Source organism: Hylaeus volcanicus, chromosome 3 (genome assembly GCF_026283585.1).
Source record: "Hylaeus volcanicus isolate JK05 chromosome 3, UHH_iyHylVolc1.0_haploid, whole genome shotgun sequence".
Taxonomy (NCBI): Eukaryota; Metazoa; Arthropoda; class Insecta; order Hymenoptera; family Colletidae; genus Hylaeus; species Hylaeus volcanicus.
In genome coordinates, this window is record NC_071978.1 from 22,870,283 (window position 1) to 22,894,643 (window position 24,361).

At 37.2% G+C, this 24,361-nt stretch overlaps 4 protein-coding genes across 6 annotated transcripts in view; 3 read left to right on the top strand and 1 right to left on the bottom strand.

Moving 5' to 3' along the window:
* LOC128873758 (KN motif and ankyrin repeat domain-containing protein 2) overlaps nucleotides 1-16,309 on the top strand; it is a 66,049-nt gene extending 49,740 nt beyond the window's left edge. For both annotated transcript variants that reach the window (XM_054117575.1, XM_054117576.1), the window contains 6 exons: nucleotides 6,075-6,190; nucleotides 6,271-6,351; nucleotides 7,759-7,983; nucleotides 10,498-11,744; nucleotides 13,684-14,281; nucleotides 14,354-16,309. In XM_054117575.1, coding sequence (XP_053973550.1) covers nucleotides 6,075-6,190; nucleotides 6,271-6,351; nucleotides 7,759-7,983; nucleotides 10,498-11,744; nucleotides 13,684-14,281; nucleotides 14,354-14,797 — 2,711 coding nt within the window. In that variant the 3' untranslated portion in view covers nucleotides 14,798-16,309. The remainder of the gene's footprint in view (nucleotides 1-6,074; nucleotides 6,191-6,270; nucleotides 6,352-7,758; nucleotides 7,984-10,497; nucleotides 11,745-13,683; nucleotides 14,282-14,353) is intronic.
* Nucleotides 16,310-16,600: 291 nt separating this feature from the next.
* Nucleotides 16,601-17,703, top strand: LOC128873772 (BET1 homolog). Of its 2 annotated transcripts, none has more exons than XM_054117601.1 (4): nucleotides 16,601-16,703; nucleotides 17,049-17,103; nucleotides 17,183-17,346; nucleotides 17,426-17,703. In XM_054117601.1, the coding sequence occupies exons 2-4, from the start codon at nucleotides 17,085-17,087 to the stop codon at nucleotides 17,579-17,581; spliced, it is 339 nt and encodes a 112-aa protein (XP_053973576.1). In that variant the 5' UTR covers nucleotides 16,601-16,703; nucleotides 17,049-17,084; the 3' UTR covers nucleotides 17,582-17,703. The 2 variants fall into 2 exon arrangements, with proteins under 2 accessions (XP_053973576.1, XP_053973577.1); XM_054117602.1 differs by lacking the exon at nucleotides 16,601-16,703 and adding an exon at nucleotides 16,720-16,808.
* A 182-nt stretch (nucleotides 17,704-17,885) lies between these two features.
* Nucleotides 17,886-19,235, top strand: LOC128873764 (probable ribosome production factor 1). Its single transcript, XM_054117593.1, has 3 exons — nucleotides 17,886-18,562; nucleotides 18,644-18,908; nucleotides 18,979-19,235. The coding sequence occupies exons 1-3, from the start codon at nucleotides 17,992-17,994 to the stop codon at nucleotides 19,154-19,156; spliced, it is 1,014 nt and encodes a 337-aa protein (XP_053973568.1). The 5' UTR covers nucleotides 17,886-17,991; the 3' UTR covers nucleotides 19,157-19,235.
* LOC128873762 (tRNA (guanine(6)-N2)-methyltransferase THUMP3-like) lies at nucleotides 19,225-23,241 on the bottom strand. Its single transcript, XM_054117590.1, has 7 exons — nucleotides 21,142-23,241; nucleotides 20,954-21,066; nucleotides 20,342-20,804; nucleotides 20,070-20,248; nucleotides 19,812-19,991; nucleotides 19,596-19,733; nucleotides 19,225-19,486 (listed from the first exon to the last, which is right to left on the bottom strand). Exons 1-7 carry the CDS (start codon nucleotides 21,233-21,235, stop codon nucleotides 19,328-19,330), a joined length of 1,326 nt encoding a protein of 441 aa, XP_053973565.1. The 5' UTR covers nucleotides 21,236-23,241; the 3' UTR covers nucleotides 19,225-19,327.
* Between the last annotated feature and the right edge of the window lie 1,120 nt (nucleotides 23,242-24,361).

Sequence of the window (24,361 nt, forward strand, 5' to 3'; positions counted from 1 at the left end):
AAATATAGTAAAAATAGTATATGCTTTTCCCTTTTTGAATGCCTTACCAGTAGTAAATGATCAGGAACGGACTGATTTTATCAGGAAAAGACAAGAGACAATAGAACCAGAGAATAGTTATCCGATAATCGTGTCTACTTGTTTGTATTTCCTTGTTGATGGCTCATTCTGAAAATTGCCTTCCTCCGGGGTTAGGGGACTTTTAACCGTAGATAATCGCGAACGTGTCAGAGCGCAGTGTATTTTTCTGTGCGTATCTACGAAACGGAACGATAACAAATTCTTGCGTCACTCGATTTTTCCCGCGGGGTCATGTTTTATACGTGAATTATCGCCGGACGACCGGTGGCCGTTTGCATTTCGCCACCGTTAATCTCTTACCTAGAATCTGGATTCCCGCTGTCGGCGACGAATGCATTCGTCTGCTGGTGGAAACGTGATTCGGCGACGAAAGTAATTAAATGATAGCGTTTATCGGGATCCAAACAAGTTGATGTGTATTATCGCCAGAGATACAGAAGACGCGTGTCGTTGCGTGTATCTAGCAGCTAGACTCTAGCTAGTTTGACCTATGACAAGAACGTTCCTCTTTTGGGACTGTTGGAATCGTTCGAGGAAATGGGAGAAATAGTAGAAATAGATTTGGAGCCAGTGGTGAATTGGAAGAAAGTTTCTGAGGGTATTTGCTGAAAAAGAGGAGCTTTGATGGTATTTATTGGGAGTCCTAAGTGATGTTGATAGGACAAATGAGTCTAATTGATATTTGCTTTAGCGGTTTAAGGAGTTTGAGCCAGAAACCTTGAGGTAGATCTGAATTAAAAATCATTGGCTAGTGTTATTTATTGAATGAGCTAAGTGATGGAGTTAAAAATGAGTCCATTGATATTTGCTTTAGGGTCCAAGAACTTTGAGTCTAGAAGCTTTGAGTCAGACTTGAACTCGAAGCAATGTCTCACTGTTATTTATTTAAAAAATCTAGATGCAAGTTCATATAGAAAACAAGTCCAGTCTTCAGTGATATCGTTTTAGGAGTCCAAGAAGTTTGAGTCTAGAAGCTTTGAGTCAGACTTGAACTCGAAGCAATTTCTCGCTGTTCTTTATTTAAAAAATCAAGATGCAAGTTCATATCGAAAACAAGTCCAGTCCTCGATGCTATCGTTTTAGGAGTCCAAGAAGTTTGAGTCTAGAAGTCTTTGATTTGAATTATGAATGCGTTGCATGTAGATAGTAATCTTAATCGTGAATATAAGCATAATGAATGTTTACTCAGATTCTAAATAACCAGCATTTTATCTTTCAAGCCTGTTCTTAGCTACATTAATATGTCCTCGTCAAAATAGAATTTTAAATCGTCTTGTGCATTTTCTGTGCGTTAACTGTGCATTTTCACCTGTAAATGTCTTTATAGTTCGAGCTGTAAAGTGGTAAAATATTCCTCCGTCGTTTCCCGTTATGGAAAATCCTCTTTCACGGAGTAAAAGCCCTAGGGGAAGCCCGTATTCGGGGGTAGGTAATCGGTTAGGGTAAAATTCCAAGAACTGGAGGGGACCGTCGACAGAATCGTGTTTTACGACCAGACCTGCGACGAGGTCTGGGGCACGAACACGTTTCGATTGAAACGTATTGTCTTTTCTCGATATACAGTGGTCTCGATATACAGAAAATAGGTTCTCTCGAAAATCTGAGGTACTTACAGTGGGTCAAAATAGTATCGAGACACTCAGTGTTTTTTGAGTATCTTTAAACTATAAAATAATCTATTAGGTTGTCCAGAAAGTTCGTGCCAATTTCTAAGAAACATTCAAAAACACGTTTGAATTTTGATATATATTTATTGAATTACATAGGCGCCATTTTGTTCCACAACCTTCCCACCTTTTAAGGGATGTATGCATGTTATTTGTTTTCAACCACTTCGATATATTCAAACCTGTACCACCTACCAAAAACCGACATGGAATTTCCGGACAACCCAATATTAATATTAACTATGTTTAGTATATTAGCAGTCAACCATTAATTTCTACTTTGAACGATCTAGTATGCTTTGCAAAACTTTGTCAAGGACACGTATAAACTGTAGCAAGGTATCTTTAACTTCGTAATTCAGTAGCAGCTGCAGTAAGACGAATTTGTAATGGGAGAAAGATTCAATGAGTAAAAGGAGGAGAGCAATGATTAGCTGAAAAAAGAGCAAAAGAAAATGTTAATCCCACTTTAATGGACTGTATCTGGTGTCGTTGCGCGTAAATGGCCTTCCACCTGAGCCAAACTATGACTCCAGGTATCTAAATACTTGGAGGACATTGACACAGTTTGCGAGGAGCTCGCGAAAATGCTGCTGGCATCCGCTAACAGTAGCCTGATACTCTCGCGTGGTTACCAGCTGCTTCTCTGACTAACTTTCTAGCAAATAAGCAGTTCAAAAAGGATGACTAAGTAGGAACAGCTGTTAAGTAATTTCTCGCAAAAAAACAAGAACACTTTTACATAAATTAAATGCGTGAATGTATGGAACATTAGAAAAAGATGTAACTTATCGTTGGTGGTAATTATTTTGCTGAATAGAATCATGGGTGTAGAACCTTCGAGTCCAAGAAGCTACTGTTCGTTTTGAATTCTGTATCGAGTTATATGTAGATTCTCGGAAACCAGTTTTCGTGCCGATTAGAAAAATATCCGATTCTTTGTCCGCGTTATCGCTGCTCCAAAGTCCAATTGCAGGAACGTAAAACGATTTTCTAGAAAAATATCGTCGCTTGTAAACACACCGAGGAGTGAATCGGTAGCCAGGTGAACAGGTGTAACAATAGAAAGCTGAAGAAATTCAAACGAGACCATCGCTCGAATCCGCGGTGCCTGAGCATTCCGTTTAATTGCGAAATTCACATCGAATTAGATCCTAATCGTATGGAAACATCTTTCCTCCGTGAATCTGCAAGAAAACGCTCGTTTCAGATCGCCTATCGTCCACGATTAATTCGCCATGGGAGAAAAATCGAAGGAATAGACTCGAGGGGGAGAAGGATTCTCTTAACTTGACTTTCACGATCGAAGTCGTCGCCTTATCTCGGGATTAACGCTTTTAATCCGCGCGCGCGGTGAAATCCGCGTGTTTGCCTCCATATAAAGCATAAACGCAACGTTTATGCGCCATTATTCGCGCGAACGTCGTGCTAGTAAGCTAGAGGGAATCGTGTAGGGCCCTTTTATGGGGCCTGGCTGAGCTACAAACAGAAAAATTGGGCTGTAGTTGGACCTGACACGGGAAATTCATTTTTTTGGGGAACTTGTCGTTGGTTTTTTCGGTGGAATTTATTTTATTTTGTTGACATTAATTTATTTTTTCGTGTAGGATGTTTATTATAGATAGATAGATAGATAGATAGATAGATAGTTTTCATTATTATAGATGGGTAGATTTATTTCACTTTTTATAAATTCGTTTACTTGTACAATTTAAGATTCGAATGACAGACAATTTTTGATTATTGACATGTGAATATATATCTAAAAAAATATTACACATATTTCCGAACCTTCACTTATTAAATACCAAGTACACAAAGAATTTAATTTCAAGCACTGTGATTCTCCACCATCGTTCTCAATAAAATATACGCGTAACTTATTCATTTACTCGCCATCTAGATATAAAATAAACCCTCGTGCAACTTCCTTAATTTAATTCATAAAGTGCCAATTAAACAAACAACTCAATTTCAAGCATAACCTGTGGCCCTCAAACATCAGAGTAAAATCTACAACCAATTTATTAATTTCTCCGACCACCTGACTATAAAATAAACCTTCCTATAAAATAAACCTTCATATGATCATCAACTCGCCTAATTTAATTACTTACGACCCGGAAAAGGAGGGGAATCAAGTGAAACGACGCGCTTGCAATAAATTTCAGTTGCATAAAAACTGAAAGGTAGAAAAGCGGTCCACGATGCATTAGGGTAGTTTGCACGAACGCGTGACGGTTAGGCTCGCGTGCGGGAAATCCTTTGGCATTACGCCTAGCCCACGTGTGTCACGATATCGTCGAAACGGATACGAAATGCCGCGTCGCGACGCGACGCGACGTCTGGCGCGTTTCTTTATTGTCCCGCGCGGGGCGGGGCGTTTTAATGCCGTAACGTGCGGCCCCCCTTATGCAAGAATCAATTAAAAAAAATTGAACCGGCCGCAGGTGAACGTGGCTTGCGCAACATCGAGCGTACGACGACTCGTTAACAGCCATTCTGTTCCTGAGGGCTGCGTTGCGGAGGAAGTCTTAGTTAGCGGCGATATTAATTATGGAGGCCATCCACGTCGATATCGATTTAGATTCTCAGTCAACTTGCATATCGGTATCCATTACGAAGTCCTGATAATATTGAATAGTTTAATTCTATATAATATTTTAATTTCTAATCCGAATCGATGTTGATGTTACTTACGAGGCCTCTACAAGTTGACATTCGTATTACATTCACTTCGATTCTTATCGCGTACTTTATGCACGTGTGAAGCTGTACATTCGAGCTAACTTTATGCTGCAAAATGCGATAAAAATAGCTGGCTCTGCACGCGTGCAAGGTACCACGCGAAACGTCCAGCCTCGATTACTATAATGCGTACCTAGTGATACCAAACACACTTTTCATTCCATTACTCGACGTCAACCTCTCTTTTTGAAATTAATCACATTACATTTCCACGGTGAAACACGTCAAGTTTGGGCGTAACTGATCATTATAAATTAATTACCGAGTCTTTTTACCATCCACGACTTCCATTTCACCGACATAAATTCTTCAAAAGTACCAGCCATTAAGTAAAATTAATAACAGACAACGTTCTGGCAAATATTGCACTTTAAAATGTTTCGCGTACTTTATGAAGTACAAATAATCATTTTAAAATGCCTCCTGGAGTGCACATACGCGAATGCCAAGCGAAACGCTTATTTAATTTCGAATGTCAGCTTCAACGTTAATTTCACTGCGCCGGCTACGTCAATTTGGCCCTGATTCGCTGAAAAAAATTTTATTAACCCGACAAAGTACTTCCTCGTTGCATAAATATTCATTTGTGCATTAAGCACAGGCTATCGTCGCTGCCCTTGTAACGTTCGCGCGTATTAGTACCGCGCTGCAATATTCATTTGCGCGTACAATCGAAAAATATTAATTTTATCAAGGGCTGAATGTATATTCGGATTATTCCAACGTATCGAAAATTCATTAGCTAACTCGCGCATGGAAGCTGCGTAGCTACTTCACAGAAATATTAAATTACTCTCGCATCGAAGGAGAAATATTAATTCCATCAAATGAGTAATTTGTCTGTCGGTATTTACACGGGAATCCATCTGTTTTAAAAAGTGATATTAATTTTACTGCTTTTGAAAGTAAATATTAGTCTAGATAGTACGTTCTGCTTTTCTATATAATTCCTCGACTAATTGCAATAAACCCAAACTAATAGATCAAATTAGGAGGTATCTCGTAGTTGGCACGGAATGGATCAAAAGAAAAAAGGAATTAACCCTTTGCACTCGAGACCTTTTTTCTGGTATCTATCAGCAACTCGAGATGCCTTCTTAGGATTCTATTGTCACGAATGCTAAGCTTAGATTAACTTCGAAAACGAGATCCTTAATTTGAGATTTGAGAATCAGGTCACCTTTGCCTCAACGACAATCATTTTATTCACACTTCGAGTTCCAATGAAATTAAACCTAAAGAAAACCTAGTGGTGACTGAGAGTCACCTATCGAGTGCAAAGGGTTAAAATAATTGTACAGATAAAATGAAGTACTTAGATTTATTAGATTTATTATATTTAAATTATTATATTTAGACTGTAAGACATACAGTGTGGTCCACGAACTCTGATCACCCGAACATCTTAATTATTGTAACAAATAATACTCCAAACTGTTTTACGTCAAAGTTGTAAGGTCCTTCTACTGAGGTATTGAGTCTAGAGGATTTTTTTTTTTATATAGTCGATAGAGTATTGTTTTTCTCCCTTTGTGTAATTTCATTCAGAGTGGGGTTCACGATTGAACAATTGTTTAGATGGAACGAACACAGCAACACCGACGCAGAACACCGGCCAGGTGGAGCATCAGGGTGATTTTGACAACGCGAGCGTCGGCAGCGGGAACTCGAACCTCAGCACGGGTGCGCTACAGGTAGGGTGCAACAAGTACAGATGCTACGCATTAATCGTGAACGGTAGAACCTCGAGACTGAAACTGCATGGTTGTTCCAGAACATCAGGGAGCAAATGGCGGCTTCGTTGGAACGAATGAGGGAGCTCGAGGAACAGGTCAAGGCGATTCCCATGTTGCAGGTAAACGCATATGCACGTCGAGTTTGTTTAACGTTTCCTTGGGAGTGCATCCAACGACGTATGACTCGCGAGTAGTGGGTTCTCCTAGTTGCGTTACTTCCGACAGGAAAACGTAATTACGTTCGTAACGCGATTACCCAAGCGGTAATCAAGCCTTCGACCGCGCTGCAGTTACTTCGCGTTCTTTTTTGGAAATAAGGAAGACGGGGTGATGTTTTGGTTTAGTGTGAATGAATTTTTATTCGAGTAAGTGGTTGAATGATTTATTGAATGATGTATTTGGGGAAATAAAGATTCAATCAGGGATATGTTCTGAGGATAATATAATTGAATACACGTCTGAATAGAGGTTTAATTGAATATGTATTTAAATAAAGTTTTAGTTCAGTACATTGTTCAATAAAGAATTAATCGCATACATGTTCGAATGAATATTAGACACACACGTGTTCGAATAAAATATTTATTTAATAAATACACGTTTGAATAAAAATGTATTGAAACTAGAGTTGAAACTACTCGAATGTTTCGGAGTAAACTCCGAATAATTTGATTTGAATTCTTTTGTTGAAATATCAGATCTGTGTACTTGCTAATGATATTCGCAATAGTTTCAACAATAATAATTGTTGCCAGCGATATAATTCCGATATAAAGCCAGGCACAAAGACTGAACATTCGGAGTGATACTGACAAGAAGCCAATTAAACCTGTCTGTGCTAATTGGATATCTATCGCAGTCAGCTCTAATTACTCGGCCAGTAGGATACCATCCCTCCATCTAGTTCCAGTCATAAAGGATTAAATTCAAATAGTATACAAATATTATTTCTTAATTAATAGAAACGTTTCCTTCTTTGGAATGTTATCGTGTCTTTATTAAATATCACTTTACATACAGACATTCCGGGTTCATAACAATTTTAAATGAATAAATAGATATATATCAATTCTGACATTTGAACATGTAGCTCGCACTAAAAATAATCAGATTCACGTATAAGCCTTCAATTAATCAATCGAAATAAATATTAATTCCAATTCGATAAATACTGAACGTTGTTCGACTCTTGATTCATATGATAATACACTCTCACGTCCTTGGAAATTAACAGCCACAAGGCAGAGCAAGTCAATCTATCTAAACCAGATCGCCAGCCAATAAACGTTTACATCGACCTCTCCATCCAATTACAATTACGAGCGAGGCATCGTCGCGCAAAACGCCATTATCACTCGATCAATATCCGTTTGATGAACTGGTTCGCGTTAAATACCATAATGTCGCGGCTCATCGTCCCGTATCAGCGACGCATCTCGACGAAACAATTTCCACACGAGCCCGTTGGAAACACTCGCTGCGGCGTTAGATCTCCAATTATCGTTTCTTTCGCCGCGGTGTTACAGGTGCAGGTGTCGGTGCTGAAAGAGGAGAAACGGAATCTCCTGCGACAAGTGGACGAGCTGAGCAAAACGAATTCCCGCGACGACACGTTGCACAGGTATAGAAGCCAGTCGTTCTCGGAACAGAGAGCGTCGCAGCGAAACCTGAAGAACGCCGCGACGCCGACCCGAGACATGGGAACGATGTGCGGCGTCATGACACGGGACGTCGGCGTCTCGCACCAGCAGGTACTTGTTGGCTTCCGTTACCAACGTTCGTTTATCGCCTTATTCGATCTGCTTTGTTTTCGCGGGGAGAAACTCGCATCGGGAATGCGCGGTGTTCCGACGAACCGAGGCGAAATTTGCATACCGCGGGGTTGGGGGGGATTGGACGAGGGAACAATCTTGAGCTTTAATTAGCTACGAAGTCGGAGGATTGCCGTCGGGCAGGTGAGAAAGTCTATTCGTTCTAGGTCTGCCGAGTGGGGGGCTCTTCGGTGATGAGCTCTGAGGTCGCCTTTGCGGGAAATGGGGACTACTATGTATTTTTATTCTTTTTAATGAGGTTTGATGGGAACCTGACACCTCTGACATCTTCTAACATCTCCTAAAATCTTCTAACACATCTTGACGCCTCCTGACACCTATGTTTCTGCGACATTTCTCTTTAATTTCCATTCGTTTATTGGTACATTTCCCATTCATTTACCTTCATTTCCACTGGTACATTTCCTATTAATTTACCTTCATTTCCACTGGTACATTTCCCCTTAATTTCCCATTAATTTTCCTTTATTTCCTCTAGTACATTTCCCCTTAACTTCCCCCTTAATTTCCCTTCATTTCCTGGTATATTTCCCTTCATTTACTGGTACATTTCCCTATACCTTCCCCTCATTTCTATGATATTTCCCCATAATTTCGCCTCATATCTGTCATATTTCCTGGCTCAACAATGTTGCAAATCGCCCCACACGGAATTCAACAAAGTTGCAAATCGCTCCACGCGGAATTCAACAAAGTTGCAAATACAACAAAGTTGCAAATCGCTCCACACGGAATTCAACAAAGTTGCAAATACAACAAAGTTGCAAATCGCTCCACGCGGAATTCAACAAAGTTGCAAATCGCTCCACACGGAATTCAACAAAGTTGCAAATACAACAAAGTTGCAAATCGATCCATACGGAATTCAACAAAGTTGCAAATACAACAAAATTGCAAATCGATCCACACGGAATTCAACAAAGTTGCAAATCGCTCCACACGGAATTCAACAAAGTTGCAAATCGCTCCTCCTGCAAAGTCGAGTCGATTTTTCGGATTGTGTCATATTTTGTCGAACATCTGAGTTGCCACTTTGTTGTACGTTCGAGCCTTGCAACTTTGTTGAACTTGCAACATTGTTCCAGTCCTGAAAAGGAGCAATTTGCAACTTTGTTGAACTTGTAACGTTGTTCCGGTCCTGAAAGGAGCAATTTGCAACTTTGTTGAATTCCGTGTGGAGCGATTTGCAACTTTGTTGAACTTGTAACGTTGTTCCAGTCCTGAAAGGAGCAATTTGCAACTTTGTTGAATTCCGTGTGGAGCGATTTGCAACTTTGTTGGATTTGCAACATTGTTCCGGTCCTGAAAGGAGCAATTTGCAACTTTGTTGAATTCCGCGTGGAGCGATTTGCAACTTTGTTGAATTTGCAACTTTGTTGAATTCCGTGTGGAGCGATTTGCAACATTGTTGAGCCAGGAAATATAACAGATATGAGGCGAAATTATGGGGAAATATCACAGAAATGAGGGGAAGTTATAGGGAAATGTACCAGGAAATTAAGGGAAATATAACAGGAAATGAAGGGAATGTAAGGGGAGATATGCCAGGATTTGAAGGGAAATTAAAGAGAGATGTGCCAGGAAATAAAGGAAATTAAAGGGGACTATAGCAGAAGATAGAGGAAATTTAAAGGGAAATACATCATGAAGTGAAGGAAAATTAATAGGAAATATGCCAGGCAATGAAAGGAAATGAAGGGAAATTAAAGGTAAATGTAAAAGAAATAGAAAATGATAGGGAATTGCAGCTTTGTTATCTTCTCGGTGACCTGAACATGTTTGTAGCGACGGTTTGCAGCATTGTTGCCTCCGTAGAGGCTTCACGTTCACACGTCGTTACACATAAGATAGTTTTCATACATCGATATTACCCAAATTCTACCCAGGCCATCACATTTTGCTCGGAGGCACTCTGAAAGCTATCCCCTTTAATATATTTTAAAGCTATTAAAATCGATGAGGTCAACGCCTGTACATATAAATACCCTCATCGTTAAACAAGCTTTACGATATTCAGAGTGAAAGGTAATAGTTGAGGTACACTTTGCATAATATTATAAAATTATAAAATCAACTTATATATTATATCATAAAATTATAAAATCAGCTGAAAATTGGACCTACATATTCTAAATAAAACAAGTTACAGACATGGGTACATACCGAAACAATTTAATTAAAGAAAGACAAGAAGTCGCGCTACTTTATTAGTCCCTCGTAGATGTCAAATAATAATAATGGCCCTCTGAGCCAAAGTTTAATCAATAATAATATTAAATAGTATCATAATACAAAAACAATTTACACCTCAAGTATGCAACATTTACTTACTATTCCTCGGAACACTCGTACAATCCTCTGAACACGGTTTAAGAGTCGACTGCTCCAACCATTTACTCTAACAGTAAACCCTTTGTGTTGTCACGCGATCAGGTCCGAACACGAGATATCGGCATGATAACGAGCACCCCGATAAAACGATCCCTGCAGAGGAGTCGATTGCAGATCGAAGAAATCGTACCTGAAATAGGAGACCAGAGCACGCTGCTGGACGACAGGACGTCATCGAGCTACGACAAGTTCTACTCAAACGACTCTCGCGACAGTTGGAAGTCGACCTTAACCCGCAACCAACTGATGAACGAGGAGCCGACACATGAAGCGAGAATGTGGGATCGTTTGAGAAGGAGTCCACTTCAGGTGGAATCGACGCCGCCTACCAGTCCGAAATTCGCCAGAGACGCGAGGAAATATCGAGATATCGGCACGAACACGAGGAACAAGCTGAAGGACCTCGTGTGCAGTCGGTTCGTGATCGAGGACATCGCACCAGAGACGAAGAAGGAGGTCAGAAAGCGATCCTATGGAACCACGACCAGTTTGACCATGAAGGACGTCCTGACGAAGGAGGACGTGGCTGTGATCGTGGACGACGCTCTCAGGATCTACAAGAGTACTCTGATGAAAGACACCACTTCCAGAGGATGTCAGTGCACGCCAGAGCCCTTGAAGATCGTCGAGAAGAAGGATCAGTACGCCCAGGTAGCCGAACCTTTCAAGATGAGGTGTAACGTGGGAATGACTGCTAAGCCAAGGGTGTCAGAAATTGGAATCGAGGTCAGAGTTAGTCCTCAAACGAGGACCATCGCCGTTGGTCCCGATCCTCTAGCTACCCAACCTCTGTCTCTACATTCGATGAACTCGAGGAGCTATTCGTTCAACTACGGCGACAATAATGTAAAGAGGAAGACCACCAAGTCTGTAAGCGTCATGGTAGATGATCTGGTGAGGACCACCGTGAAGAGCACCGATACAACTGGGCTAGCCCCCAAGAAGAGAGAGTTTGGCACGTCTCCGATCAAGAAGAAGTTCACCGATGTTTCCGTAGGGGAATCAGTGAAGCCTCACATCTCCATCTCCTGCGCGGCTAATTATTGCGACAACTGCAAGGAGACCATCAAGAATCTGGCGAAGCAGATCGTGAACAATGCTGAGAACAACATGAATCATCAGAACACGAGTCTGGTCTCGAGGATACCAAGGCCTTCTCACATCCCGTTGAACAACATGACCGATCAAAGGAGGCAGTTCAAACGACAGGACACCTACACGAAGATACCCGCTGTTGGTGTGATTAGATACGACTCTGATAACAAGGATCAATATGAGAACAGTAATCGGTTAGTATCTGTATTTTTATTTGCTTTCTGTTTGATGGCGGATGTCGTTAACCCTTTAAACAAAGTGTATTTTATACTCTGGGAACAGTTAATGTTGGAAGAAAAGTCTACCCCCTCTTCAATAACATAATATATTGTGTCAATTTTATCTAAGTAATTGAATTATTATTAGTATTTGTTCAAGAAGAAGATATTACATACATATAGATAAATGTAATAACTATAGAAATAGTTTAGTTGTTTGTGCGTGGCTCTAATTACATCAAAATAACTTTAAGCTAGAGTAAAAATTAATTCAACATAGTTACATATATTTTTACGGTGTTAAATAGATTGAAACATTTAAATTAACACAATATATTATAAGAGCAGATCCTGAAGACTGCATAGATACTCTTCTAAATTATACAAATGTCTTGAATAGGAGACTAGATGAATGCAAAGACATAAAGCACACGTGTATATGTGTAAGGAATTTATTCCCAATAATAAAGTGTGCCTATGAAATATTCATTTATTAAATTATTCAAGTACTCCTAGGCCTAGTTCTGTCATAGAGATACCCCTTTGTAAATTTGATGATACTTGAACCAATCAGAACCACGCAACCCGTCGATCAAGCGTTACCAAATTTATAGAAGCTTTAGCGAGTAAACTAATAACTAATTAGACAAACTAATTTTGATAATCGTTTGTAATCTGTCGATACAAACGCTGGAAAAGGTGATACACGCCATCTGTGGCTGCCGGGATGGTAAGTAGACGTTAGGGGTAGTTCGGTAAATAGCTTTGATCAATATATCCAGGGCCGTGTTATAAACAAAGGATGCATCAGAACTCCTCGACAAATAAAAAGGCAGATATGAGCAATACTCTTATCTATATAGAAGCTTTGAATAATACTTCAAGAATGAACAACTACTCGAGTAAAGATTGAAACTTCTATAATAATATTGAATAACATATTTCACGAAGACTCATCTGTTTAATCAAATAAACATTATAAATAAATCGCTATATGTTAGTTTTATTCTTCATCTATTATTCCAATTCTCTGAAAACCAGAAAAGAATTCATAAATAAATAAATAAAATATAACTTCCACGCTTGAGTGTTGCTTTTCATACAAACCTTTTTATACCTTATTGTGTTTTATTAATATTACCTCGAATTTAACATCTTCTTTATTTATTTATATTTTTTATTTTTGTAATTTGAGTTAGAATCGGGTTCCAGTACTTCTAGCTCGGCCCTGAATGTATCACATGCTTAGCGACATTAGGCGCATGCTTGGGGGGGGGGGGGGGGGGTTGTTGATTTTTTCGACTCCATGGTTGCGCGTTGGATGCGTCATATAAGTGTTTTCAAGGTACGCGCAGAGGTCACATTTGTAAATAACACCTCTGAGGTCAGTGACAGAGAAAGTGTTCTTAAAAGCATTCCGAATTCGGTATGGTGAAGAAGTAAACCGCGTATACGATCACGACTGATCGATGCTGCAACAGCAGCAGCAACAACACTCCACCACTTTAGTTAACGACATCGAACCCACCGAAATATCTTCTGCTCGTTTTGTCGAGAAAGGGTAATTGACTTCTTGAAACATTATCCTCGTTAAAACCTCATGAAAATTAAACAAAAATAAAAATACAAATGAAGTATGAAATTATCACTTTAGCTACCTAGAGAGTTTACATTTCTTTATGTAATAATCTGAGCTCGTGTTAACTTTTGCATGCTGTTACTAGGTATTTTGAAAGCTTATTTGCTTTCAAAAATTAAACATTGCATGTAGATGATTAGTTGATAAATTCCAGGACGCTTGAATTAAAAGGTCTATAAATAGACTCTCAGTAGATAAAGTGTTGAGACAATTTCACCGTTGCTTGTTTCCATCCTTTTAAAAAATCGATTCTTATCTATTTTTATTATTCCACAGTATCCAGCAACTGCAAGGGGAAAAGAGAAAGGATGAAAAGTCAGAGGAGATATACATTGCAAATAAAGAGACTGACATCGAAGAAAAGCACGAGCTTCCAGAGTCTGCTCTGTTCCAGCCGATTCAAGAGAAACCTAGAAAGAAGCTCGAACCCACCAAGGAGATGCAGGCCGCCATGAAAGTCCTAAACGATAGCCTTAAGAAATCACCTAGCAAAAATATTACGCATCAGATGAAGAACGCTATCAACATCATCCAGTTGGAGTGGTTCAAAATCTCTAGCACCGTGAGCGCGAATCCCTTAGAAGTAGAAGATTATCTAGACTGTTTCGAAGAATGCTCTAGCTCCTTGTTAGAATACATTGTTAATATGACCGATTCGAGCGGAAACACTGCGATGCATTACGCGGTCTCCCATGGGAACTTCGACGTGGTTTCTATACTTCTAGACTCGAAAGTTTGCGATATCAATCAGGCAAACGTGGCTGGATACACGGCTGTGATGTTGGCAGCTCTTGCAGAAGTCAGAAACTCCACTCATGCATCTGTGGCTAACAGGCTATTCCAACTAGCAGATGTTAATATTCGAGCCAAATTGGTAAGGATTTTTCATGGTGATAGATTATTTTTGTTAATGCATACGATTCTTTACAATTCATGTTTTCTCCAGCATGGTCAGACCGCCTTGATGCTGGCAGTATCGCATGGCCGCAAGGACATGACTCAATTGTTGTTGGACGCAGGAGCAGCGATTAACATTCAAGACGAAGATGGTAGCACAGCCTTGATGTGCGCTGCAGAACACGGACACACGGACATCGTACGACTGTTACTCGCACATCCAGATTGCGATCCATCTATCGTTGATATAGATGGTAGTTCCGCTTTGAAAATTGCGTTAGAAGCTGGTAATCGAGACATCGGAGTGTTACTTTACGCTCATGAACGCGTGAATAGAGGAACGAGTCCCTACTCGTCGATGAGACGTAGTAGGAGAGGGTCCAAACCAACAACGCCTACAGGACCCTCTCCTTCAGCACCAGTAAGTCCAGCCCCATCCCGAAGAATGCATTCGTCAACAGTTTCCCTGAACTCGAAATATTCTGCTAAATAATTTTACAAGCACTGGAAGACTCTCATAGGTATTTAACATACTAGCGTATAGTTTCGAATCATAATCGTATCATGGCTAAGCAATAATACAATCGGCGTCCCGTGTTTCCTATATTTATTGCTAATGTGTTTTAATATTTATCGTCGATTACAATATTCTAACGTGTTAACTACCGGATAAACGAGATCACGTTTCTTGCCTAACGATTCATTAGCCCAGCACAAGCGTTTTTTAATTTAAGATAATCCATTTTAACTGCTCAACTTTGTATACAATTATTCGAGAGAAGTTTGAAGGTGTTGTTTTGTAAAGTTAGTGGGTAGAAAGGATACGCGCGAAACGACGTTAGCCGATAGAGGAAGGATTTTTGTATAATAAACTGTGGAAACTTCTTTCTAGGTGCTATCAAAGTAAAAGTGAAACCCTTTTTCATTGTTGATAGATTTTATATGACGTCACGAGTACTAAACTACGATGATTTTAACAGACAATTTTCAGAAAATTTGATTCTTAACTCTAGAAACTGTGTGAAAGTACAAAAAAAATTTCGTATGTAGGGAAAGAGTCACAGTGCAAGAATCAAGTAATGTCTTCCAACATCCTGTGGCATTAAAAACATTCCAAAGTGAATCATTAATAATCCGAATTTCTTATCGCAGAAATTTCTGACTCACGTCTACATTAATGTATTCGAATTTCAGGCCTAGTTTCCATTAAACCCTGGGGATCAAACTGTCAGTAGAATAATTGTGTACTGATATACATAGAAAGACATAATACGATTACGTGTAACGATTACATGGTGCACAAACGCGAGAGACACGATTAATTCTTGCGATTAATGTTGAATTTATATACGAGAAACATTCTTTAGAACTTATCGATCGTCGTTCGATGTTGAAGTAGAGATGTTATAGACGTGAAAGTATAATAAATATAGTATCTGTGGATTACGATACGAAATAACGAAGGGCATACGAAGGAATGCGACTAAGTTGTAATACTTGTTGAAATTTTTTCAGGGTACAGTTTATACATATAGAGCACAGAAATGTATTTAATTTTCATTCCTCGTTTATGCGTGTCACCTTCGTAATTAGGAATTGGAATACGTAAGAAGAGTTTTTAACGTTGAACGTTTTCTTATAGGGTTGTGAATATCTAGAAAATAACGAGCGTATTTAAGTTCAACATCAAAGATTTAGGTTAACGTTGTAATTGAGTATTCCTATCGTTAAGAATCTATATTAATGTTAAGTGGCGATTACATATATCAAAGGTAGCACTGAATCAAGTAATAGAATTGTAGGGATCTAGGAAGTAGAGGACTACTTTTCATTGTTTGTGCCTTTATATTTAACATACTGTAACTGATAATAAACTCGAGAAGAAACTACATGAAGTAAATGTATTGTATTATTATTTATGAAGAATCAATGTGTAAAATATAATTCGTATGGACTGAATTTCACTTTCTCTAAATAAAATTTCTACGATGAAATCCATGATAAATATTGTTTGCAATTTATTTACGTAATTGTCGAACCTATATTCAAATTTTCCCGCACTTTTGTAATGACTGCTGTTGCCATCTAGCGGTAGATTCACCGAACTAATTTTCGGAGTGTGGTCAGCGCCTCTAGCGGCAAAACGCCCAAGTTTGTAGCCGAATAGTTTCAACTTTTACTGTTAGATGGCGCCATTAAATACTGTTATTTACCTACATTAGATAACAAATAATAATTTGGCACTACAAACTTGAGCGTTTTGCCGTTAGACGCGCTGTAAAACCTTGCTGAGAAAGCTCAAGGTTGGCAATTCTGGCTACACATCATAACCACAACGTGACGTTAACATATATTGTTGCTTGTGTCTCTAATCACTTGATTGACAGCTATCTTACGCGGTTTGTAATTATACAGTTCAATATAATGTACATAAAAACAACATGAATATTTAAATCAATATTATCTATCCACAATAAATTATTAGTAATGATTTGTGAAACACTGTGTGTAACATATTTTATCTTCGAGTTCAAATTTTGTTTATGATATTCACATCGACATGTTTCAATATTTTACACAATTGTTTAAATATATTTCAATGTTATTTTAAAATAAATTAAAAGTTGAACACGAATATGTTAATGTAATCGACTTAAACAGTTGAATTATTAACTATAGCCTAATTTTGCATCATAATTTGCTAATGCTACTAACTCGTTTATTTATAATATTTTCAATTGCAGGAGGGTCTTAATCAAACTATCAAAATTGAGAATAAAATGCGACGGACTCATTCAAGTAAGTCAATTAATGTGAAAGTACTACTTTCACTTTGGTATAGTTCTTTCATTCTGATTTCTATTGGTTTTCACAACAGATTATGCCTATGAACCAGTACCAACAACATCAACTCACAATGGGTTGGAAGACGAGAATGAAAGAATGACAGATCACCTAAAGGATAAAATTCATGCACTGAAGTCCTTGTCAATTGACATTGGAAATGAAGTGCAATATCAGGATAAAATGCTTCGTGGAATGGTCAGTAACTTCTCACTGTTTGTGAAAATCTAATGATTATAAATACAGCCTATATATACAGAATAAACTTTTTTGTTAGGATGAAGATTTTGAAAGAACAAGCGGTTCCTTAACAGGATCTGTGGCAAGAGTCTTACGCTTATCCAAAGGAAGTCATACTTATTACATTTTATATTTATTCCTATTCTCTATAGCTGTCTTTTTTGTATTGTGGATAGCAATGAAATTTTTTTAAATGACAAACCTTTAAGATTGAAAAGATATTCGGAGGGTGCAATCATTCCTAAATTATTTTACTACATGTATACATACATACAATAATTTTCGATTATAATATGCAATTGTGTATAAAGGTCATCAATGTTTTAAACTAATTTATATAAGATGTATAGTTAACATTCTCGTCGTGTTTTATATATAAGGTATCTAAATGTATATAAATGAATATTACTGTAAAAATAATCTAAGAAAATATATTCTATATGGAAAGAAGTATAATCGTGATGTTTTAATGTTGGCAGTATCGAAGCATAACTTCATATAACCTAACCTAATTTTTTCATAACATCAAGTACACGTGTGATGTACTGGCACATGGTACAAAAAAAAACAGTTTTAATTATCGACTAGAGTAGAAGTCTCAAAATGAAGAACAAAAATTTGAAAAAGAATCCGTTCAGTAAAGTAAAAGAAGAAACTAACGATGAAGGTCCAAGTACTTCGGAAGATAAAACGCCAGAGGTTATTTTGCCGTCTGACAGCAACTTTAATCACATAAAATGCAAAGCAGTACGACATCAAAAATGTCAGAAACTATTGAAGGAGAAAATAAAGGCCAAAAAGGAAGCCAAGAAACAGAGAATTCAAGAAGGAGCTCCAAAACAAGTACCGCATACTATCGAGAGCTTAAGAGAGAAAGATGAAACTACTATCAGCGGAGACATCGACGACGAAGAAAATCTAGAACTCAAAGTTGACTTGGAACACGACGAATTTGCCTCTTATTATAGACACGATTACGAGCCTAAAGTCTTGATCACCTACTGTGACAATCCAACGAGAAAGACAAGAATTTTTGGGAGGGAGTTGACAAGGATAATACCAAATTCTATTTCGTTGTACAGAAACCGTTCCGGAGTAAAGAAAATGGTCAAAAGTGCCATTGCTAGAAATTTCACTGACATTGTTGTTATTAATGAAGATCAGTGTAAACCTAGTATCCTTTTCCTATGTTTATGATAATCAAATATTTGTTATTCTTATCAATTATTATTGCTTTCCTTATCTAGTGTCTTAGATGGTATGTTAGTCATTCATTTACCAGATGGACCAACAGCATATTTTAAGCTTAGCAATGTCAAAATAACACCAGAATTAAAACGTAGTCACAAAGAGATTACAAAACATAGACCCGAAGTTATTTTGAACAATTTCACTACTCGCTTGGGTCACACGATTGGAAGAATGTTGGGAGCCTTGTTTCACTATCAACCTGAATTTAAAGGCAGGAGAGCTGTAACATTTCATAACCAGAGAGATTATATATTCTTCAGGCATCATAGGTAACTTCCATAAATTATTTAATTGACCTAATTAAAAAATGGAAACATAGTAATATTAACAATGTTGCAGGTACCAATTTGATCTTAAAAAGGGAAAGCCTACACTGAGAGAATTAGGACCGAGATTTACTTTAAAATTGAGATATTTGCAGCATGGAACATTTGACACCAAATATGGAGAGTATGAATGGCTTATACAAGGACGAAGACACGATATGGAAACTAGCAGAAGAAAGTTCTTCCTATGAATATTATCTACTGTAGATTTTTTAAGATGTGGCTTGTTATTCTAAGTGAACAATAAAAGTTTTATAAGAAATATAGAAATCTCGTTTTATTAAACTCTTAAGAAATATTAATTTGTAACAAAAATATCAGTTAGTTTAGTATATAAATAACAAAATTTATAATCTCTTAGTTCAATTATTCGTATGCTTCACGTGCTTAATAGCTTTAGGTTTAAATTGATCCCATAGCACGTCTGTTCGTTTTAAAACATAAACGGCGGCTTGAAGGCCGCCTATATTTACTCCTAACATTTTTGTTACGCGATATAAGTCTCCAGCCATTTGTAGAGCCTGTGGAAAGAAACAGTTTTTTTATTATACAGGATGCATTTAAATGGGTTCTTTCAGTTGAACTGCCTTAAGTGCCTCATCCGATAATATTTACTAATTAATAACGTACCATATTACAACTACGTCTGTCGTAAGTGAGTAAGACACTTCGACCTGTTGAGAGTTTTAGAATTCGTCCTAATTCTATCAAAAATTGTTTATAAAGTATCCTATTGTCTACCATTCGTCCACTTCGTTTTCCAAATGGCTATAAGAATTATTTTTATAGATTTAATATGATAGAATGGTAAAATGTTACCAGTATTAATGTATACTATTTAATTACCATGTCAGTAACAACAATATCAACATATGAATCTTTAAATGGTAATTGTGATACACTCCAATTCATCATATCAATTTTACATTTAGTGGCTGAGGCATCAATATTAGACTTTGCCCTAACTACAGCTTTTGGATGATTGTCTCCAGCAATAATATAAGCTTGAGGATAAACCAAAGCTGCCTAAAATGTTTGGTGTTACAATTTTTAATTATTTGTGCCTATAGGTATATAAATAAATCATATTAGATTCTGTACAACCTCTATTGGAATAGAACCACCACCACACATTGGATCAATTATTATATCGCCTGGCCTGGGTTGAGCTAATCGTAATAAATTATAACACACAGTTGCTCTAAGAGTAGTTGGTCCAAAACACATGATATTTCTACGATGCTTAGACTCGTGTGTGACACGTAAATGTGTTATCAATTCACCTATTAACAGTACATATTTATTTGTTGTAGCAAAACAAACATGCATGTATTTTGGATCTCTTAAAGTGTTACATTTAATTATATCTCACTTACTATTAATTAATTTACAAACTATTTCTAAGTAATACGTGGACAAATCCACAAGCCACAGGTATTTGTCTTGTAATTCTCCTCCAATAGTTCTGGCAACATCGCCAGATTCAAATGTATGTTTACCAGTCCTCTCACATGTTACCCTATACCTTAAAATTTCATCGTCTTTAGCATCGGACGGATCTTGGCCTCTTTTTCTGCCTTTAAATGTTACTGCTGTGGTAAGTATGTTTGAGAGTTTACAATCTTTTTCTACTAGACTATACTCTTCTGCGGTTGGATATATTTTTCCTTGGAAACCAGTTATCCGTTTCCAAGCATTTAAGCATTTTTCTAATTTTATACTATTTTGCACAGCATCTTTAAAAAGCTGCAGATCAGTCTCTTTACTAGTTTCCGTGAAAACAAATTGTCTTACATCGGCAACGATAAATATATTGTCTATTGATCTCATCTCTTGTATCTATAATTATAAATAGATCAAGATAATCCTGTAAACCTATCTCTGATTTGATCTACATATTGTTACACTCTCTTTTTATTAAATATTAGTATCGCAATAATTTTGTATCTAAGATTATTATATAAAAGCAATGAAAAACATTTTAATACTTGTGCAAATTCAGTCCAGGATACATTAAAAAAGATTCTCCCGCGTTCCTTAACGAACTTAACATTTTTATTTATCTTTTCTTTGCATTCGTCCACAGCTTGCCACTCGAAACCTGTAAATGTAATTCTGTAGAGGTTACATTAACGAACCACGTGCCCTGGCCTCCTAATTAAGCTGTGTTGTGTACCTGTATCCACAGTTGTAGACACCGTAAAAACATTATCGTTAGTCGACGATTCGTAGAAAAGTTTCTGTAGATCCGACTCGTTATCTACGCTCATTTCGAATGTTTGAAATTTACAAATTGTAAATTATTTCGAGCTCTAGCTCAACCGACACGTGATTATGCACGTGACTAATGTCAAAGTAGTGCCACGTGCTTGACGCCATCGATCTTATTAAACAATACGAAAGAAACGATAAAGAAACACAAAATTTCTTAGTTAAAAAATCTTTCATTTCAATTCTGTTATTTCTGTAGGTCGTATTTGAAATTTTACTAAATATTTTAATGTATGGAACGAAACGAAATATTAAATTTATTTAATTGAATCTATTTATTTAAAATATCTCGATCTAAGAATGCGGAAAGATGTTTAGCGGTTTCAAGTCCACGAGTGAAAGGCAGCAAAAATTGCACGATCGCGGAGTCTGTTTTTGCGCAAAATAAAGAACACCTCCTCGAGCACCGTGGTCTCCTGGTACAAAATGTCAATTTTGTTGAACAGTTTACAAGTATCTAACTTTTGCGTAATGTAACAACAAACGGCGATCAAACGCATTGCAGAAAACGAGAGGGGGACGACGGTACGCGTACGAATAATATTTTTAAGAGTAATAAATAATGTAACGAATTTGATCGTGGAATGCAACAGTGTGTCATCGCGATATGAGTTTTATCGAGCTGTCTGCTGAAGAAGCGGCTACTGATAAAAGAGTTTCCGGGCGCCTTAATTTAATTCATTACCTACTATTAATTATTTATTGCAGTTACAGCTTGCTGTAAACAAAACCGTGATATAAAATAAATTAAATGTAGTCGATATCGAAATATTTCTACCGGTGAATTATTGCGAGATTTTTAATTAATTATTCGAACGAAATGTATCGAAGCGACATGAAAGTCGATAATTTAAGTAAATGGTTTGTAATCGAAGAATAATCCCTTAGAATTTTGTTATATTTTGCCCGAATACATTCGTAAATATTGTATGTATTGTTTGCATAAATTAAATCGATAGATATTTTGCTAGGACCACTAATATTTTCCTGTGCTCCTATCACTACACGAATAATGAAATGTTATATAAATATTAATAAAAAAAATCTATTCTAATAGATGAAATAAATATTGAATAATACTGCTGTTATCGAAATAAAAAATATTATTGAATTTAATTATATTAGGTTGTCCCAAAAGTTTCTTTTTATTAATAAGTAATACATACACAATATTTTATGTCTAATGTTACATTATCGAATTGTGTACGATTCATTTTGCTCCATTACTGTTACAACATCAACATCTACGAAATTAGATTGTCTATTTACATAAACACTACCGCACAAAATAATTGAGTGCAAATTACGAAAGAAACTTTTGGGACAACCTGATATATCCAACCACTACTTTGGTATCCACGATTGAATTTATTGCGAACGAGCAATTCTTATCGGTTCGATTCAATACAGATCAATTAACGGTACATTAAACACCAATGTAAAAATGTAGACGTTCCACATTCGAAGATATCTGAGAGCAATTGCTTTTATCAATATTTATCTCCTATTTGACTTCGGAGTGCCGATAGCGGGACGATTCCTTATCGACGAGAGGAATTTAAATATTCGATTTTATCCGGGCAACTTTTGAAAACGATTAAATACCGATGGGAAACGAGAGGTTTAACGTTGGAACGTAATTGAATTATTAAGGGATCGACGATTGCGCGATGAAACGTTTCCTTTGAAAACCGCGACGGCTATCACGGAAAACTACTTTGGAAACTCAAGTTCCCGAACGGTTTGTGAATATTCACGAGGACGAGCTGACGTTCACGGGAATCCTTGATTCAATTTGCGGTATGGACGACCTGAGAAACTTTGTTTCGTCTCTACACGCGTGATCCTGGATCGAGAGGTTGATCCTTTCGCGTAAACAATGACGTAACTTCAAAATAAGGGATTCGTTGTAACTGGTTCTATTCGGAATTTTTCTTTGAATAAAGGGAACATTTTCTGCGTGGCTCGAGTTGTTTTGGGGGTTGATAAATATAACCGAGTTGAAAAATTATTATTTATAGATAGAATCAGATAGAATCACAGAGAAAGGTGTTAAATCACATTAAGATATTAAAAACCGCGTACGAGAAATTACAGGATGTTCAATTGTGCAGAAGTGTATTACTTTCTCTGAAAGAGTCGTGGATTATGTATTTCGATTAATCATTCAACAGAAAAGTCGAGGAAAGTAAGCTAAAGTTAACTACGAAGAGAAGTTCAAACTAAAATACATACGTGTACGCGAAACTACTGAAGTTGAATAAAGATGGCTACCACGCCGTTTATTTACGTTGAAATGCATTTTTATTAAGTTTATCGTCCGTATCATCGCTGCATGTCTGATAAACCGAATAGAATCATCGCTGCATCTCCGATAAACCGAATATCGCGTCGCGCGAGGCATCATTAACTTCATAATCCCCCACGTTCATTCGGACGTGTCCGATAATACAATTAGGGAGTTTCACCGAAAAAAACAGCGTGACAGTTCTCGGCTCTGTCGATTGAGTTTTCACGCAAAATGCCATTTTTCCGATTGTACGTCGGTTTACAGTTTTCATTCGGTTGGTGAACGCTGAAAGTTTAATCCGAGAGGTACAAGTTGCTTGTATTGGGTAGAAAATAGTAATGGAATATTGAAAAGGATGCTATCAAAAGAAAAAAAAAAATGATTTTCAATAGAATCTATTTTTTAATCCATTTGTTGGACCTCTTCAAGCATACTATTGTAAAAATTAAATAAAACTTCCTGAGACAATAAAGCACAACCTCCAAACGATATATAAATTTACTATCACCCAACTCGAACTTAATCTCCCTCAAAAATATATGCCTCCAAAAAATATCCAAATTGAAGAAATAGAAAGTACTCCTCAAACATTTAGTTTCTCCTAAAAATTAAATAAAACTTCCTCAGACAATAAAGCACACCCTCCAAAAAATGTATAAATTACTATCATCTAACTCAAACTTGATCCTCATTAAAAATATATTCCTCTAAGAAATGCCTACATTAAAGAAACAGGAAGGACTCCTCCAGAATCTTGTTTAGCCTAAAAATTAAATAAAACTTCCTCACACAATAAAGCACACACTCCAAACAATATATAAATTACACAGCATCT